The 20,330-nt window shown below is 44.6% G+C and overlaps 1 protein-coding gene across 1 annotated transcript in view; it reads left to right on the top strand.

The window, feature by feature from the left end:
- Positions 1-20,330, top strand: part of gpc3 (glypican 3) — a 128,941-nt gene that overhangs the window by 102,810 nt on the left and 5,801 nt on the right. The window contains exon 7 of the mRNA XM_006781827.2: positions 8,376-8,562. Coding sequence (XP_006781890.1) covers positions 8,376-8,562 — 187 coding nt within the window. The remainder of the gene's footprint in view (positions 1-8,375; positions 8,563-20,330) is intronic.

The following is a 20,330-nucleotide window of genomic DNA, read 5'->3' as shown; positions in this document are numbered from 1 at the left end:
TATATTTAATACTAAAGGGAGTTAACCCCCTGCGTTCATGCGCCACCTCGATCTGAGCCTAGCGTGTTGGAAAACAACATTCTTCTATTCTTAAACACCAACAGTTTAAGCTCCCTCTGCAACATCATCTAAACATGCGTTCAGGATTCAGTCCAAACTGAGAGGTCTGGAAATAGAGTTACGGGCTAAGGTGGAGCACAAACACTCCCAGTTTCATGCCGGACCGGAGAGCCGCTTCTTTTTTTTCCCTCCTGCGTGTTCTGTGTTCTGGAATGAACATCAGGAAATTAATTTTGTCTGCATTAACCGTCTGAGGCTGAGCTCCTGTTGCGTGATACGCTCGAGCATGGACAGATAGGGAAAGACAGGAGGGTGAGGGGAGAAGAAACAGAGGAGAATGAGACAGCGCTGGTCCTCCTCCTCCTCTTCTCTTTACATTTCACATTCAATAAAAGTTGAGTAACGACTCGAGGAGAGCGGGTGGGAATGCGAGGCAGGCTGCGCTGACCCAAACGCCGCTCTGCCCCTCTGAGGAGCTATCCATGACTCACTCTGTGGAAAGTCCTGTCATTCCTCCACCTGTCTGTCTATCTGTCTCTACTCTCCCATGATGTGCCTCATTTATTTCCACTCTCATGCCGTTTCTCCCCAGGCTACGAGCTCCGAACAGGGATATCTGCCAGCGTGACAGAAACACAGCAGCTCACGGGACATGTGCGCATTAGATGCAAGGAAAGTCCATTTCCTTCGTTTATCAAGAAAAACAGTGTGCGATGGAAAGGCTTTGTCTGACACAATGACCTGCACGCTTGCTTTAAAAGTGTGCTGTACCTTTTTTGTGCTAGAGGCGCTCTGATATCAATACCAGAGTGTCGCAAACAGTTTTTAACCAGGGCCTGGAAGGTACAGGAGAAATGTCTTATAATCTGGGTCTGATTTTCTTAGTTCAGGACACTATTTCTGTTAGTTATAACAGAATTATACTCCTCAAGCACACGTCTATGGCAAGCATCGCTTAGAAGGAGGCTGAGAGGCTAACACATGCATACAATCTGCCAATTAGACAGGCTGTAAACAGAACTTCAGGTTAGTCAGAGAAACAAAGGCATGATGCAAACATCCGTTTTTGTAGCTTTGTGCGGTAGAAGAAGGGGTTATTACCGACACTTGAGGTTCACTCTGAGGTTGGTTTCACTTCTAAATAAAGATGGGAAAGTTTAGAACATGTGGCTAGACTGCTTGAAAGCATTCCACATGTCCATCAAAACAATTGTTTCCTACCTGATGAGAATTGTGGGTAATATTTTAGCAAATATTTTCCAACTCACACACTCAGCAGACATGGGGCAACATCAGCATCAGTTTGGAGCATGTGTGTGAGTCAGACTCCACATCAAAGGGTTGTGACATGTACCAAAGATGTTTTGGTCTTCAAAGACAAATCAGCAGCATTGTGTGGAAAATACAGGGCCGTGCAAAGGTCTCGAGCCACCACTCATTTCTTTCTATCTTGCTAGAGAAATGCGAGGTTCAATGATTTATCAAAACATGCAGCATAAAAAACAGAGTTTGTGAAGTTTGAATGAGCTTCACGTGACCACCTTTATTCCTTAACACAGCCTCAACTTTCTTATGTAGCTCTGTGATCAGTTCTTCAGGACTAGTTCTCCAGGCTTCTTAAAGGACATTCAAATCTGTTATTTGGATGTTTCAGCTGTTTGTTCCATCCTCTGTCAAAATGATCCCACACTGCTTCAATAATGCTGAGGTCCGGGATCTGGGGAGGCCAATCCATGGCTGATAGTGTTTCATTCAGTGTCTTTAGGCCCTCTCAGGTCCTTCCTGAATTATTTTCCTGTTTCTTAAAGACATGAGTCTCAGATACTGTTCATCTGCTGTACTTGTTTTTTAGGCCTGTCACTTCTTTTGTACTCCACTTGTTCTTTTTCCTCATAGTCTTTACGGATACACTGCACACCGTGCTGAGATATGCATGTACATTTACAATAAACGGCTGTTTGGGAATCGCCTTTTTTTGGTTCGTGCCACTTTGTCTGTTAAACTGCGTGATTTTTTTAATCTTTGTAAAGAAATGGGAACGTATTATTTATTTTTGTGATAGGCCACTAGTAACAACGTGCCTAAAGATTCAATTTAAAATGAGTTATTTGTAAATTGTCTGCTATATGTGCATACAAGACTTCTTCATCCCTGGAGTTAGGTGCCATTTTTCATGCTTGAATGATTTATAGGTCACTGTTAAACAGCTAAACAGAAAGGTCCTGGTCAGGTACAAGGACTGGACTGAAAATGTGTGAAATAAAGCTGCCAGTGTCCAAAGGAACAACTAGAAAGCCTGGATGAGAATTACATCACATGAGGAGTGGCTCAAGACTTTTGCACACTACTGCATTTGTGACCATTTTTATTATTTGTTAATTATAGGTCTGTTTTATTCCAGGAAAACCCCTGCTTCAGTACCCAGCACATCCTCATTCCTGTGAACTTAGCCTTCTATCAGCGCTGCTTATTGATGAAATACTTTTCCTGCAGCTCATCAGACACTGAAAAGCTTTGTAAGGTGGAGGAGGACGACAGAGTCTGTGGAGAAAAAAGCTCCCACAAAGGGAGAAGGGCTAAAACTGTTTGTTTTACACAGGTGGACAGTATCAGGTAAATAAGGATTATTTTTAATTGTGAGTCATGCAAAGCTACTTTAAAAAGGCAGGACTGAAACCCCTTAAATCAGGTCAGCTAATTTCATCACTGTGTCACTGATTTCCTTCAGGTCAGAACAATTAAACACTGAGGAACTTTCTTTTTTTTTTAACTTATGGGAGGTAGTCTGTTTGGAAACCTGATCCTTGAATTCTGTTGATTAGATTTGCAGGCGTGATGTAAATGTGTTGAAGCACTGATAGAAACATTCAGTCCTACAGATTCCATCTGGGCCGAGTCACATAGCAGCATGTCCAGACAAGTCCTGTGCATGTAGAGGAGGACATAACACAGGCCCAGATCCCAATCACAGACACTGATAAAAAAAAATTCCATGCACATTTCCTTTTTTACTCATCCTCTCCATTTTTGACTATCACCCATTCAACCAGGCTCTTCCTACATTCTGAAAATTTCTGTGACTTATGGGAAAATGTGATCCAGGATCTCGGTGCCAGCTCGAGCAGACCACAGCTGATGATCAGCGAGCACAGGTTGATTTCTATCAGCAGAGGTCAGCCAGAGGCTCTGAGGCTCAGCTGCAGCTGTCGTGTCAAGCAGTGACCCTGTGTGGAGTTCATGTCATGTGTGGGAGGCAGTGACAGACTTGTGGTTTCTGTGTCTCTGTCTGGGCTGGTCTGCATTGAGCAATCTGCCACATGTTTGGGCTTTGTGTGCAGCCTTTGAGCCCATGTTTCCTTGGTGTGACTTGCACTTTTGTGTTAAAGGGAGGTGAACCCTGTGGCGTGCGGGATGCCTATGGTCGAGCTGATTACATGTTCCCTGTGTCCAGCTGTCTGTGGGAGCCAGCTCCCGATGCTACTCGCGAAACAGAGAAGAGGAGAGCGAGAGATTTCCTCTCGTAATGGAAAACATGCCGAACATTTCTCGGAAAAAAAAAATGTCCCTTTTATTTGTTTCCTCCCTGCTTCCTCTTGCTTTGGTTTTTCTTTTCTCTTTTTTATAATTGCAGAAGATTCCAGTTCAGAGCTGCTTGAGGTAAATCTGGATGCTCTTGCCGTATCACGCAGTGGCTTTGCCGTGCCAAAAGCGCAGCGTCACTTTCGATACAAACATCCACCCCACCCCTACATGCTACCGCAGCCACGGCAGAGGCGGGCAGCCAGTGGGCAGAATCCACAGCGTCCTGCCACAGAGCTACTGCCCTGTCATCCTCCCCCCTGTCCCGCTGTGGAGAAGGGTCAGTGCCATGCCTGCATAAACAGTTTCTTTTTTTAATTCTCCAAAACCGTTTTCATGCGTTCTCCATGTACAGCTCATATGCTCTTCACTCAAATGTGTGCATGAAACTAGATTTTAATCAACATCTTAAAAAAAAAGTTATTTTTTTTAAAAAAAGATAAAAAGCTCTGAGACGATAGCAATGTTGGTCGGTTAGTTGGTTTGTCTACTACTTTATCTTAACAGTTATCAAACTGTCATGAAGGTTAGCAGTAATACCCGTGAGAACTATTCCTGTAAACTGCCTCTGGTGTCACTGGCAGGTTTCTCGTGCTCGGCAAAATATTTCTAGACTTACTTGGTCGGCTGGCATATTTGTGGTCTCTAAATATTTAATCCACAGTGACTTTTGTGGTGCCCTCTAGATGTACTATGACAATAACAGCATTCATGTTTTCATCAGAATGAATTGTTATTTCTTTGACATTTTAATTGTGCTCCATTACCAGGGCTAAATATTGATTTATCCAAAACAGTGGATTAAGACAAAACAATTAATCATAGAATGTCAATCGTTGTGATGTGCACAGCACTTTTTTCTGTTCAAAATCCAGAGAATTGTTTTAATTAAAATAATTGCTCAGAAAAATAACAGTGTTCTCTGAACTGATCAGAGCTCTGAAGCTGAGGTGAATCATAAATGCCTTATTGTTTCAAGGTTCAAAATGTACATTTATCGTGTGTTCAGCAAACAAATGTACAATGTTCCCTCAGTTTTCATGCTGCGGCTGCACCGCACATTTTACAGTGTAATCCATCGGTTGCCATGAGGACAATGACTTTTTGCTGGAAGTTGTGACTTGTGTGTGTGTGATTTGGGTTAAAGTGAGGGGGACTTCTGGATCCAGTGCCAGGATATATTTGGAACGGGGGGAGGATGCAGGAGCTTCCTGACACTGACAAGAAAGCCATCCAACCAACTATGAGACTCCATTCTGGATTTTGGTCTTTGTCACTCCCGACACAACCACAAGGCAGTGGTGCTAACTACCCATAGCTGGGGATCTGGTTTGCGGCCATGAGGGCATGTTCACGCACCACTGCCAGGGGTCAGATCTCCTCCAATCCCCCTGTAGCTCCGCCTGAGCCCAAAGGGTGCTCTGTTGATGTGTGGCACTACAAAGACACTATGTACTAGCAGGAAGGGACTTACAGACTCAGGTCAGCTTTTCATTGATCCACAAGCAGCGGCGGTTGCTGGTGGTGTAGGCCCGCACTAGATGGGTCACACCAGGTTTAAACTGCTATTGATTTTGTGTTTTAAAATTTTTACATGTGTTGCTTTGCATTTGGTGAGGATGCTACTTTTTTTCCTGAATTTCTTTGTTGTGGATTGTTGGATACTGGTGTGTTAGAGCTCTAACTTCAGTTCGGGGCATAATGCTTGAAGACGAGGATGACATTTTATTAAGTTGCTGGTTGTTTCTTTCGTTCGCATTTTTGCTTGATTGGTGAAGGGGACCAATTTCAGATTATAACACACCATGTCTGAGTCTGAAGGTCCAGGCATGAATTAAAACTTCCCTCCACTGAGTGCAAGCATCTATAAGTTGGTCGTTCTCCAGCCACAAACATAAAACGAGGTTGGGGGAACGGTGATATCCATCTCAGCCATGGTGAGGGCAACATGGCGGCGCCCTGCAGTCTATGAGACTGCATCAGTTTGTTGGAAGATAATAATTACACACTAATCAATGTATATTTATGAGTCCCACATTTTTTTCCATTGAATAAACTTCAAAAAATGACTAAATCTATCTTTACAAAGGAGAAAACTGGGTATAAGACAAAAATATTTATTCTTTGTAGCAGGCTGTAAACATTTTAAATTCTGTTGTAAAGTTGACCATTTCATCTAAGAGATCGGTGGGATCGTCTGACTTTTTCACAACATTAAACTTGAAGGTGCGTGTTTGCTTTTGTGTGGTTTTCTGTTTGAAGAAGCAGGCCATTGATTGTATAGCGTTAACTCCCAGCTACCTCCGTGTTAGGATAATGAACTGAATTACTCATTCAGTGACTGAATATATCCCCGCATGTTTGCTCGCAGCTGACTAAGAGCTTTTAAGTGATTCAATTCGGTCATTCACCCAAAACATTTATTCTTTTAAACGAATTGATTGTGACACTAGCTGACATGCCAAACTAAGATGGTAAACATGAAACCTGACAAACACCGGTGTGTCAGCACTGTTATTGTGAGGATATTAGCCTGCCGACACATTAGCACTGAGCTCAAAGCCCCACCAAGCTGCAGATCCTGCACGACTGTAAACACTTATCCCTGTGTCATCTACCGTCAGGATGTAGTAAAGCAGACGTCAGAGTGTCTGTTTATGCGAGTTTGTATGTATACTGGAAGGTGAAGATCTGCTCATGGCAGTAAACTCCAAACACGGCTGTTGACATCAGTGGTTTTCCCTCCTTTCCTCATTCCTTTTTTTAGGTTTTGCTCTAAAATACCCCGAGCCACCTCGTTCTCTCCCCGCTTTACAAGTGTCTGTTTGCCTTTTAACAAGGTTTGCCCCTCCCGTGCCTGAGTCTGGACAAGTTGCCAGGATACAAGTCGTTAGAAGGAATTTCGGGCCCAGCTTGGTGAATCTGTGGAGGGCTCTGGCAAATGCAGGCAAACACATATGTCTCTTTAACACAGTTCAGTACATTAAAGTTCCATTCACGATGTGGAGAGTGTACTTGTGGAAGATAACGGGGTGTTTTCATGAGAGCTCAGCTTTGTCAGCAGGTGGTGCTTCGCTGCACAGCCTCAAAAAGAAGCTAAAATATTCCTGTGGATCCGCTGTCTGTGAGTTACTGTTTGTCCGTCCCTCGGTCCAAGTGACCAGGCTTTTAAAAATGTTGTGGTCATCATCCGTGTATGGCCTCAATGTTGCTAAATGAATGGAGGTTTGTTGGTTGGCTGTGCTGGGAACAGGGTAATGTGTGTTCCCTCTCCAAAATTTAGAGTTTATGTCACTTGTAAAAGCCAGATTGACTGGCTTGTATATGGAGGCGAAGGGAAAAGGGTTGTTTATCTTCCAACTGACGTAATTCTGTGATTAGCTTGGGCTTTTTATACCTCCGCTCTCTATCGCGCGCACACAAACTCACACACACGAGTCTGGGCCCAGACAGACGTCGCAGCTGACCTGAGACGAGGCCCATATGAACCCAATTTTCTCCCAAAGACAACTAGAAACAACAGCATAATATGCATGCTGACGTACACAGATAGGAAGGAAATCAATAAAAAACAAACAAGGAGGAGCATGAGCGGCGGGATGAGAGGACGCTGCCAGAGAGGGCAGGCGGCTGGAATTTAGCACATCTGTTCCTTTGGCGAGGCTCTCAATCACGTGTGATGTCATGAAGCCTGAACGATGGTCAGAGTGTGACCGTGTATGTTGTCTCCAAGCTCTCACACACATTTTTTTTTTCACGCACGAATGGAAGATGGGAACTGAATTAGGTTTTTCAAGGATGTCTCATTCAGTTTAAGTTATTAAACGTGTAAAACTTGATGTATTTTTATTATACTAGGTCGACTGGAATTTAAACATCGTTAATGAAATAGCTTAACAGCTCCAGGGTTTTTTTTTTTTATATGATTTATGAGTTGATGAGTTTCCCACATTTCTCCCAAACAAAGGAAGAAGAAGTTAAGGAATGTGTTGCAGAACTCATTATGAGCTTCTGTAAATTGTCTAAGTCACACAGCCACTGCTTTTCCAGCCCAGAGGCCAAACTGGATAAAGGCTATGCTGAAAATCACATTTCTGTCGCACACTTACTCGAGCTTGTGGTGCATGTTTGTCTTTTACCATCTTCTTTTCAAGCTAAAATGCTCCAAAAATATTGCAAACATCATTTCTCATAATCTCACATGCAGCTGTGTATTTTTAGTTGCCGGGGGAGGGGGGGACCTTGATGTCCACTCGGGTGGAGTGTGTTATGTGGTGTTATCCTTGTTGCCCTGAGACAACCACTCAAGACAATGATGTTTGCCAGTAACAACACAATCACACCAGTCTGCTTACCCCACAGTTTCTTTTTCAACCGGCAAATTACATGGAGCGAAAGCCGCAGCCCTTTGAATGAATCACGTTTGGACAAAAATAACAAAACTGGCACCGATAACAAAACTGTTTTTCCTGCCTGGGGATTGTCATACACGTTTGGTAAATACCAACCTTTTTTAGATCTCGCCAACTTTTTCCTTTTTCCCTGGAATTCCCCTCACCCTGTTATAATCACATGCTACACACTCAGATCAAGAGACACCCCTTATTTATTTCACAGCTTTGTTAAACTTTTAATGTGCGCAGGCCCACTCCGCAGCCGCAGAGTGACTCACGGAGAGGCTGAGGGTGCATTTTTTTCACATGATTACCTTTAACCGCTTCCTGTTTGTCCCACAGTTGCTGCAGATTGTGACGGTGTCTGAGAAGCGCTGGAGAGCCCGGTCTCGTGGAGCAGGAGCGAACGGGTGGAGCGAAGAGGGGGAGGAGGAATTTGAGAGTGGCGACTGCGACGACGAGGACGAGTGCGCAGGGGTGTCTGGGCTGGGCCCGCCGCCACGACGCAAACGATTACGCATCTTTGCAGGTTAGACGCACACGATATGGACTTTAATTTGTGTGGTTTTAAGTGATGCTGTATCCACGCTGACGAATCAAAATCAGCTTAACTTGTATTTATGAGCCAGGCTGTAAAAGGAAGAAGAAAAAGGCTGTTAAGTTGTTTATGTTTGTGCCCGCTAACCAGATGAACAGATCTGGCCTCTTTTGCAGCGAGTCAGAGCAATCGCAGTCCAAAGCAGAGAGGTGGTTTACGTGACTGCTGTGCATGTTGACACCAACGTGACACTATGTGGCAGGAGACATGAGACTTCCGCAGGTAGCTGCCTCACCTCCACCTTGTGACCTGCCGTCAATCTTGTGAAAAACGTCAGATGCATGCTGTGAAAGACAAACAGAGAACAAAAAAAAGGCCACAAATAGTTGGAAGAAAAAAAACCAAACAGAAGAAGAGGGAGAAAACACCCAGGGAGCAGAAACAAGAGGGTTCGATACACTGATACAAAGCCAGCGCAGCTGAGCAAACACAGCAGTGGGAGTAGTCCTCCTGTCTGGGATGTTGTGGCAGAGATTTGGGTTTGCCGGGCAGGGAGCGAGAGCAGGAACCCAGGGTTCACACAGGAATCCTGCAGGGCCATCGCTTCCAGCGTGAGAGCCTGATGCCTTCTCTTAAACACTCCTGTCAGCCTCTCTGTGCAGCTCTGCTTCACTGCAGTATATTTCTAGATTAGGTATGTGTGCATCGGTGTGTGTTTGCAACCACCTGAAAGCCTGTTTGCACCGGCCTCTATGCAAGTCAGTAATGTTTGTAGACCTTGAGAAGTCGGTGCTTATTGGCAGATGCACAGATAGCTGCTGATAGCCTGTGATGACCTAGCAAAATGCTGACCCCACACGGCCTCTCAGTCCATTCTGGTCAAACGGGGGACTGGAGTTCAAAGGTTAACCTGCCGAGCAGAGGGGCCTAATGGCCTGCTTGTCTGTGCTCTGCTGGTCTGAGATGGACGAGGCAGATCGGATTTCACAAAGCCTGGTAAGCGATCAGTGGTGTGACACACACGCATACCCACACAGGCCGTGGGGAAAGGTGACCGAAGCCACAACAACAAGGTGCAGACAGGCAGGGCTAAGCCACCAACGTAGTCAGCTGTCAGCCTGGTGACCAGAGCGAGGCTGTTACCAAACGGTAACGACGGATCTCTCCTCACCGACTCTCTGCGCAGATTCCATAACCTTCTGACAACACATACGCAGACGGACACGCTTCTCCTCCCGAGCCAATCAAACCTCCGCGCTACACATTCCCCAGAACATTCCAGTCCCGGAGCTATTCCAGGACAGGGACACCCCACCACCACCTGCCCCACCTCCATACCTCCTGAACCAAACTGGTTAAAGAATCTCTATGCCATGACCTGAGGTGGTGTTAAAAAAAAGAAAACAGCATTAAATTTGCGAATCATTTAATGATGCAAATGTTGCATTATGATCACTGGATTTACAGAGAGATTTATTGAAATGTGGTTGGTAAATAGACTCATTCTTATATAGCGCTTTTCTACTCTCCTGGAGTACTCAAAGCGCTGTATACAACACGCCGCATTCACCCATGACACAAGCACTGTTATCTATACTTTCAGTGCTTTCTAACTGTCATTCATACGCATTCATATTCCGATGGATGCATCGGAGAGCAACTCAGAGTTAGTATCTTTGGCATGCAAACTGGGGGAGCCAGGGATCGAACCACCAACCTCCCAATCTGAGCAACAGCAACCAGGTTCTGGGCCTTAAGTAGTCTGTATCGTGACAGAGCCTCCACCGTGCTTTACCATAAAGTATGATATTAAGTTCTGTCATAACTACCAAATGTTTTACTACAAGGACTGGATCCATCTCTCACATCCTGTGTCATATGTGTTCAGATACTTTTTATAGGCTGCAGACAGTTTTTAGGCCTGACACTTCTTCTTTTATCCTCCACTTGTCCCGTTTCCTCAAACTTTTGAAGGACAAACTGCACAACACCATGAAGTTTTCAGCTAATAGCCTTTTAAAAATATAGTTTTATACCTCTCATGATAACTGTATTATTTTTTGGAGATTGAAATAAAGAAATGCAAACACACTATAGTGCATGAAATAATCATTTGATCTCCTGATGAATTTGGGCACACAGCCAGTCTGTGGAGCCAGAATTCTGGTGGAGTTGTTCACTCGATGACATGGAAATCCATTTATAACTTTTATTTAATGTGCTCTTTTCAAATTCATTATTTAAATTATTTCCCCCCACTGTGTGTATCTTTGTAACAAGTGCCTCAAGATACAGTTAAAAATCAGTTCTTTGCTAGATTTTCTGTTATGTGTAGACATTAAGCTGGTTCATCTCTTGAGTTAAGCTCCTTTTTTATACTTGACTGAATCCTAAGTCAGTGTAAAGTGTCTTAACAACCAAGCAAAACAAAACAAAACAAAAGTCATTCTTCTGAAAATGGTCAGGTACAAGTAACGGACTGAAGAAATGTTGAAAGACGACTTTAAAATGACTAGAAAGAGGCTCCTTGGAATGAAAATATGAAGGAACGATGGAAGTCTTTGCACAGTACTGTACCTATGAATAGATGTGTGTTTGTGAACAGATGGAGTTGTCTCTAGCTTTGTTGTAGTCCAGTAAAATGTGATTCTATATGGCGTGTCTTTACCTTTATGATGAAGGCTCACCTGTGTTTCTGTGCTTTCATGCACACCTGGCCTCTGACTGTATGGCCTCTATGAGAAACAAAGGATGTGCCGCCATCTCTGCAAAAACCTGCTCACAGATTCCTCTCAAAGCCTCTCTTCATTGCCTGAGCCTCACATTTTTTTCTCCTGTTACCACCTGGTGCTAAAAAACTTCACAAAAACATCTGCTAATATGCACTCATTTACTGCATAAAGTCTTAAAATTTGAAGAAAAAATTTAATTGTGAAAAGCTGGCAGTGAGGGAATCATCTGTTTCCAGCTCAGTGTGGAAGCCCAGTGAAATACAGCAGAAGGTAATATTTCATGGTCCAGTCAGTACACAGTGGGAAAACGAGTGATTAAGCCAGAGAAGTGGCTAAGATAATCACACAATTTTAATTCCCTTTAATAAAAGGGTTGTTTTTTGTTTTTGTGGCACTAAGTGGACTACTACTAAACAACCTGCGAAAATGGCTTTTTGATGCAGTTTGGAAACATTCGGTAGTCTGCAAGCAAACAGTGTGCTCTGCTTTGGCTCAGCAGCTCAGATCCCTGCCTCGTGTGTTTTCTTGCTGAGCTGGACGGGCTTTTGCTCGCTATGCTCAGCAGGAGCCACGTGAATAGACCTCTTGTTATGTTCCTGAGCTCAGACATTCGCTCACTATAAGCGCCCCGAAGGAAAGCTGTTCCTTTGGGAGCTCTGGATCTTTTTTATCAGCGCCAGAGGTTAGCAAAATACAAAGTGGAAATATTCCTGTAATGTGAAACACGCGGCTTACGATGAGAGGCTGGGCTCGGCTCACCTTTCAGGTCTGCTACAAATTTTGCGGCTGGAACAAAGGAGTGAGTAAAAGAGCGAAGAAGGTGATGAGAGAATGTGGGGAACGAACACAAAGAGACAAAAACACCTTTGATAACTGTAAAGGCTGATACACTGGGAAACCTAAACATTCTTTATTCTGTATGTGGGTCAAATTAACAGCCTAACGTGCTGTCAGTGCTCCAGCATGGTATGTTAATTAACTGCAGCTGTGACCTCTGACCCTTCTGCACCTGATAGGTGAGTCACACGGCGCCTGTCTTCCACAACAGTGTTTGCACATGTCTTCATCACAGCGGACACAGTTTACATTAACAGCACCGGATGCATCCACCGTATAAGCAATTTCCTTCTGCTTCAAGCTTCATGTAATTTCATAGAGCTGATTGTCAGCACTACTGTACTCATGAAGACTCATAAACCTTCGGGATTAATAAAGTATTCTGATTCTGATTCAACATATGGTTGCCAGCCAGGGAGGCTCGGTGCCACAGGCCAGGATGAGAAAGAGACGGGCTCAGATGGTGCACATGTGAGATGAAGCGTGCAGGTGTCTGCGTGCCCACGTGGCAGGCAGAAAAAACACGCTTCACTCCTTGGCCCGTGCATCGATCAGCATTAAGTTGCCTTTTTAAACATTTCATTCAACATTTTTCTTTCTAAAATTATGACAACTCATAATTGTTTTGGGAAAAAAAATTGTAAAAACATGTTGGGTAACAGGAGGTGAAAAACGATTAAAGAAAAACATTGAAATGAAGTCAAATACTGTGAGCTCTGTGTCGTGATTGGACAAAATATTAGATGCTGAGACTAGTTTGAATTTGAGTGCCAAATGTGCCAACAGTTATTACCCAGGTTATCAATACGATACCAGATCTGAAGTGCTCACCTCTATAAGGAGTTCAGAACTAATTAAGTACGAAGAAAATGTGATAATATATCTGTCAGTGAACCACAAAGTTGCTGTTAAAGGAGGTGGTTACTGTAATGTTTTGGACATTTCATTATTAGCACTGTATTCTCTAAAAGTGATACTTGTAATCTCTCAACCTTGCAAAAGGTTTGTTTCCTTTTTCAAATACCCGCAAAGGTATTTAGATAGATCACAGGTGGGCAATCAAGGCCTCGACGGCGGTGTCCTGCAGGTTTTAGATGTGTCCTTAATCCAACACAGCTGATTCAAATGGCTAAATGACCTCCTCAACATGTCTTGAAGTTCTCCAGAGGCCTGCTAATGAACTAATCATTTGATTCAGGTGTGTAGACCCAGGGTGAGATCTAAAACCTGCAAGACACCGGCACTCGAGGCCTGGAATTGCCCACCTCTGAGATAGATAAATGGGTCAGTTGGTGGTTACACTGTGGAGATTTTGTCCATATTAAAATACATAATGACATCAGAGTTCCTGCAGATTTGTTTGCGGCACATCAATGACGTAAATCTCCCATTCTCACATGACATGAGTACATGTCAAGAAACCAGTTTGAGGTGATTTCAGCTTTGTGACATGGTGGGTGCACTGTGGTCATAAAGGGATGGACATGGTCAGCAACAATACTCAGGAAGGCTGTTGGATTTCGTTGATACTCAGTCGGTACTAATGGTCCCAAAGTAGGACATTAAAGTAATCTCCACTGTTGTAAGATTCAGATAATTATTTTTTAAAAGCTAGACATTTTAAATGAGAATAACAAAGAAAAGTATTTCCTTGTGCCCACCTCTCCCTGTTAATGCCCTACCTGGCCCCCCTGGCAAAACTTTGCTAGATCCACACCTGCACAGTTACCAGCTGTCAGCTACCTAAAAAAGGATCCTGGTGTTATTTGTCTCTCAGAAACAGTTCATAACTTCCCTTCAACTCATCCATGTCACCTAAAAGGTAAACCTGTTTCTCCATCACCTGTTCAGCTCTGATGATTCAGTAAGGACATCTCCTGGTTTCATCTTCATGTTTCCCTCTCACCAGATAACCAAACCGATAACATGACCAGCAGCTTTGCAGCTGTGGCTCCAGCAAACATCAGCTGATACTAGAAATTAATATTAAATAAATTCTAACAACAGCTGATCAAGCTTAAACGTGCTGCTGTTGTTTAACGCGACATCCGCTGGTTTCCTCTTTCTGGTGCAAAGTGATCGATAAACAAACAAGAGAGCCGATCAGCTGATCATTGATCAGTTTTCATGATTGAAGTAGAAACAGGAGAGGGAGGGGGAGAATGAAAGAAGAAGAGGCAGCTGTGCAGCAAAGACAAAGAATAACTCCAGCTTTGTGCCTTTTTCATTGTAGCTGAATTACGGGACAAACTGTTCCTTTTCACCTCAATAAGAAACGCGTAATATTTTCTCTGAATACCAGACGGGACGGTTGGCAACTCTAATAACTTATGAACAAAATAAAGTTCAACATCATCATAGCACCCACCCAGCTGTATAGAAACTCATGCTAGCTAGTACGCAGTACGGAAAAAGTCAGAATAACGAAAATAAACTCCACCTAAACTTGGTTTATATCTGACCCAGATAGACTGCAGGTCATAACTCCTTACCTGAAGTTCAGTTCACACTTGGACCGGCGGCCGCCTCGGGTCTCTTTTCCTTCTGCGTCCTCCACCTGCTGCCTCCACCACTTGCTAATGTGACTGAATCTGTGGAAGCTCCGCGATAGCCACCACACAAAGTAACGAGTAACGACCCTATCTAAATCCCAGTAACGACTAACGCGTTCCTGATTTTGGCATAATAACTAGTTACCGTGCTCGTTACCACAATAATAACGTAGTTACTGTAACACGTTACTTAATAACGCGTTAGTCCCAACACTGCCAACAACCATGGACTGTCCAAAGTGTCACTTTTCCTCCCCATTCTAATGCTCACTTTGAACTTCAGCAGGTTGTTTTGACCACGTATGTACCTAAAATATATGTATTTAAATAAATACATATAAATAAAATGCATAGATTAAAATGATGTGATCTGCAGGATTACTGCAAATCAAAATCTTCATTCCAAAAACAGATTTGGACAGAGTGCCTGCTGCTTTCGTCCTTGTCTGACACAATGATGACTGTTTACCAGCCCAAATCTGTGTAGGCTTCACATGATAAATTATTTCAAAGTACTAACTGTTTGCCGGAGTGGGTATATAAAATTTCTGGAGAAGTCTTAAACTGATGACAGCGTGAAATCCTTGAGGTAGAGGAATTGTTGAAAGGCTGCGTAGTTGAGGGGGCTGATAATGTGCAACACACTGGAAATGTTCTGACCCAATGTTCTCCGTGTCCATCCCTCTTTGAGCTTATAAACAACCTCTGTAAATTCAGCCAATCCTCCTCCTTCCACACCCCTCACAAAAATAATGAAGCTTGCCACCATCTGTGTAAACAGGCTTGGCTAGTAAGAGTCATAGTTTCCCAGTCTTGTTCTTCTTGGGGCTGATCACAAGGCCTTGTGTGTCCCCAGTTCCTGAGCTGAATGAGGTGGTAGTAAGAGGGGAAGATGGAAACGGAGCAGAAAAAGAGGGGGGAGAGGAACAGGGGGATGATGTTGTCTTCTTATTGTCGTTGGTCTTCTGTCATGGCGTTATCTCAGATCAGTTCAGGGATAAAACACTCCAAATTAGCCAGAAGGCAGGAAGAAGAGCCCTGCTTTTAATTTAGGTGGATACAAGGGCTCAGAGCTGGGTTCTCATCATGTACTTGAAGGGGGCCCACCAGCATTTGATTCATTTTGTAGGCCTTTTGCATTTCTCCGTGTTTGTGTGTGCCTCTCGGAAAAGCGTTTGTTTGCTCAAGAGCTTTATTTACATTCACAGGCACTTTCTGGACGCACTAAATTGATTCCAGGCCTGTTCCTGGGTCGTGTCCATCAGCTCAGCCACAGTCCACAAACACTCTGCACACAGCGGGACCATTCTCGAGGTCCGCAGCTCTGCTGCTCGCCGCCACAGTGACACACAGAAGCCATTTTGTGGGGAATGTCTTAAAAGCTCGGCTGAGAGTTTGGGAGATTTGCAATTCGCATGTTAACCCTCCAATCTCACCTGCGTTTTTTAAATTTTTCCTCCATCCATTCCCCTCCCTCTGGCCTGCTCTCACTCTCTCCTTCCAGGCTGTTTGTGAAAGTAACTCGACGACACAGTGAACAGTCCTGCTGTCACTACACTCGGAGCTGCTGCAGGAAACCGCAGGCTAACCACTAAAAAGGGCTCAGACAGATAGTGAAGCTGCGCTGCAGGAGCTCTCTGTGTGTGCAGTCAGACCAGCCAAGCTGTCACTCCTGGCTGTATTTGTAGTCTGGCTTTTTTCTATGACAGGAATGTGGGGACAATTTGGCTGGTTAGTCAGTGAGGACATCTAAACAACAAACATATCAGAATCTACCAGCACCATTTCCATTACTGAGATGATTGCCGGACCCAGGAAAAGAATGTAAACATGTTTTTGTGGGATGTCGGCTTCCTTTATTATAAGAAGATAAAGACAGAATCCAAAAAATGTGCTTGTTGGAGGCAGCTTGACCAGGACGAGGCCCAGGATGCCCCTTGGGTCAAATGCTGACCCATCAGCTACCCGCTAACTTGATTCTCTCTCGTGTCTCTGTCGTTCTATGCCAGTCTCTCGCTTGTTCCAATAAGAACTGCCATTGTCCAGTCTTTTCAGAAGCAGTCTCAAACGGTGCACCCTGCCAACCTCTGACCCCGCCTCAGGACTGACCTCTTAGAGGGTTCACAGCCCTTCTCTGTACGTAGAAGCGCCCCCCCCGCCCTGAATGAGCTCTTCGCCCTGAGTACAGAATCAACTCTTTGTATGTTTGATTTGTTATGGTTTTTACCTCTCTCACTAGTGCGCACACTTTCCACCCTCGCAGCGTCAGCACTGCAAGGAATTCTCGGTTAAAATTTACGTCCCTGCTCAAAGCTTTTATTTCTATTCTTTTACTCCTTTCTGTGATCATATTAGCTGCTTCGGGAGGCAGAGACTATAAATACACTGGAGTAAATCTAATTTGGATGGCGCAGGGGAGAGGGCAATGGGTGCAGCATGCTGGTCATTCCCTCGGTGACAGCACCGCCCTTCGTTGACCATGTTAATTAATAACTGTTGACTTGCATTTGTTCCACAAGCCCCAATTGAGAGAGTGCCTGTGATGGGTCGGTTTTCCCCGGTCGACAGGAGGGTGTATTCCTCTCCCATCGGAGCAACGGGGAACTTTTGCAGATTCACTCAAGCAACGTCTTCTCGCATTTTTTAATCAATTGTGCACCTTTGTTTTTCAAAAGCAATTAAAACGCCATCATCTGTGTTTTCATGTCCCCGGCCCTCTTTGGCATCGTGTCTCTCTGTCTTGCTCTCTTGCCCTTTGTGTGGGAGGGTCCCTCTGTCTAGAATAACAGAGTTGTGGAAGTTGGGAGGCCGGAGTAGCTCAGAGAGCAGCGCCGTTGCAAAGGCCAGCGCCAGGGCCGCCTCTGGGCGTCCCATTTTTCTTGGCCCGACATTCCCAGCCTCTCCAAGCGCCCCTGTGGTCGGCCTGTGGGTGTGGAGGCAGACGGTCACATTCCCAGCCCATCGACAGAGGCATCCCGGACCGCTCCCTCATTTCACTCCCGGCTCTCAGTCAAGCAGTGTCCCAGGACTCAGCACCCTGGCCAAGTGTCTGAGTTTGAGAATGTGACCAAGGAGCCGATAATCACAGTGCACTGTCTTATCAGTTAATGTCTTCCAGATAAGCCAAACGAATGAGCAGCTCCTATTATGTTTTTATAGAACCCATGTCTTTGCAGCTGTAAGGGCGGCTACTGAAAGAAGACTACACACACACACACACACACATACATATATACATGCTGGCCATTCAATTTCTAAATTTGCTGAGTTTAATATCCAAGCGAGTAGTTTGCTCTGCTGCGATGGGACAAGGGATAAAATATTTGCTTTATCTTGGAAACCAAAATATCACTTAATCTGTTGAATCTTCAAAACCCAGATCAAATTTGAGCAGCTTAGATGTGTTATGCGCACACATCGTCTGCCAATGTAGCAGCAATCTAAACCATCTCCTCCATTTCATAAGAAGCACCTGTGTTTGGAGACTTAACATTCCACATACTTATCTGACCAAAAAAGGCCTTTGTGCATAGCACACATGTACTGAATAAACTGTACTGCACCATGAAGGCACACACTCTCACCGGAGGGGTTACAGTAACGCTTCAGCCACTGGTGTGCACCCACTCTGTTAAGATGAGTTAAATTAAGAAAACGTTTTTACCGACAGCATTTCGTGTGATTTATTTGTTTTTTCTCCAACCTGTACTCTTCACCTGTGCTGGGAAATGCGTCTCTCTCTGCTCGCCGTTGCAATTTTTCTACATAGTTTGCTTGTTGTGACAACTGTAAAGCGTAAAGGACGAGCCTCGGGCACCGAGCGCTGCTGAAAACAACGCTCCAGACTCCCCTCCCGCTCTGTCTTCCCCCTGTCCTCCTTTTGCACAGACAGAGACAACAGACACACTTAATGCACATGCACGCACACACACACACACTGCAGCCACCGTTTGACCTGTGAGGAGAATCCAAACAAACATCCGCTCCCCCGCTAAAATACTGCAGCGCCTGGATATATTGGTCTGTCCTCCTAGGGACCGGTCACTAAAGAAAACATAAAGCTAAACCCTGAATGCAAACTCGTTTGTTAACTTGCATGTGACTACCGTGCTTGCTTCGCAGCCCAGAGCCTTTACCGTTACCAATCAATGGTTGGACTGTTGACCTCTCCCCTGGGTTGTAACTCAAGCTCATAAGGCCACGATAAAGGTAGCAGGGGTACGCTAGCAAGGTGGCGTCTTTTTGCAGAGGCTCTGAATGGATGAGCAGGAGGGGGGCTGTGTTCTGCCGAAAGCCACCAGGGCCCACATTGGTCACATTAATCACAGTCTGGACTGTGGCTCTATTTATGTCCAGGAGTTATTCATCTATTTGCCTAATTGTCCCTGTCTGTCCGCTATCCCGGTTCCTCCTCAAAAGGGGGAAAAGAATCTGGATTACTTGTGTCTGTGTTCTCCTCTCAGTCACTTTCACTTACTTGCTGCACACAGGCACAGGTGTTCATCACTAATTATACCAGGATATTATTAGTCCCAGCCCTGTGCAGGAGTGTAAGGGATCTAAGTTTGCATAGTGTTCAGTCCCCTTTGGGTTGTTTTTAAATCCTGCAGAACAAGGCCCCTCTGTGGTGCTGCTCATGTCAAAGTGTTTAAACTAGCAAGAAAAGGCCCTCTCTCTCTCTCCCCTCCCTCCCTGGCTTTAGGGATTTTTTTCAGAGCCTGAGATTTTTCCCTTTTTTCCACTCGCATTATTGCCGCTGTAAAGCAACACCAACACAATGTTCTCCCACTTTGTCTCCAGCTTTTTCACAACCACACATAGGGACGGGCGTGCGCACACACCCCACTCAATCATCCCCGCACAACTCCACAAATGCAAACGCGCATGCAAACGGCCCCCCCACCACCCCCGTCCGAGACCCCGCCCTCCCTCTTACCCACAGTGTATATAAAAGCTGTATCAAATTGCACCTTGAGCTTAATTGGCTCGGCAGTACAGTGCGCCGCTGTCGACAGTGACAAATCGTTCTTTCAGAGCCCCAGAGAATGCCTGCCCACTGCCATGTCAGAGGACACAGGAGGAGGAAAAAAAGTCAATTGTCCCCTGGCCGCCATTCAAATGATGTCGTAACGGCAAAGAAATTTGTAGGAGATGCATTTCGAAGCTCTGGAGTGCATTTACAGTGCTGTGCAAAATTCTTGAGCCACTCATTTCTTTGCATTTTGCTAGAACAATAGGAAGTGTGCAAACATACATGGAAGTAGACTATATGTAAAGCACCAACAGAGTTTATACAATTCTAATGAGCATGAAAGTTTATTCTTCAACACAGCCAGGACTCTCATAGTCAGGGTTTCTTCTCATTTCCTTCAGGACACGAAGTGTGTAATGTCAAGATATGCCAAGGTGTCAGCTAATAGCTCTTTGGGAATCACCTTGTTGATGTAAAAAAAAAAATTTGCCACAGGCTGCTAATAACGAAGTGGCTAAAGGTGCAGTTTGAAACGGGTTATTTGTAAGTTGTCTGCTGAGTTAGGAGTCGTTTTTATGCTTGAACTGCAGTGTATTTCTCTGTTCAAGATGGTGCCTGAGTGTGTAGGAGCCTGAGGCGCTACACAGTTAGGCGGTTTGTTGTGTT

This window comes from Neolamprologus brichardi, chromosome 2, assembly GCF_056152115.1.
Source record: "Neolamprologus brichardi isolate AB-2024 chromosome 2, ASM5615211v1, whole genome shotgun sequence".
NCBI lineage: Eukaryota > Metazoa > Chordata > Actinopteri > Cichliformes > Cichlidae > Neolamprologus > Neolamprologus brichardi.
This window is presented reverse-complemented; position numbering and strand designations above follow the sequence as displayed.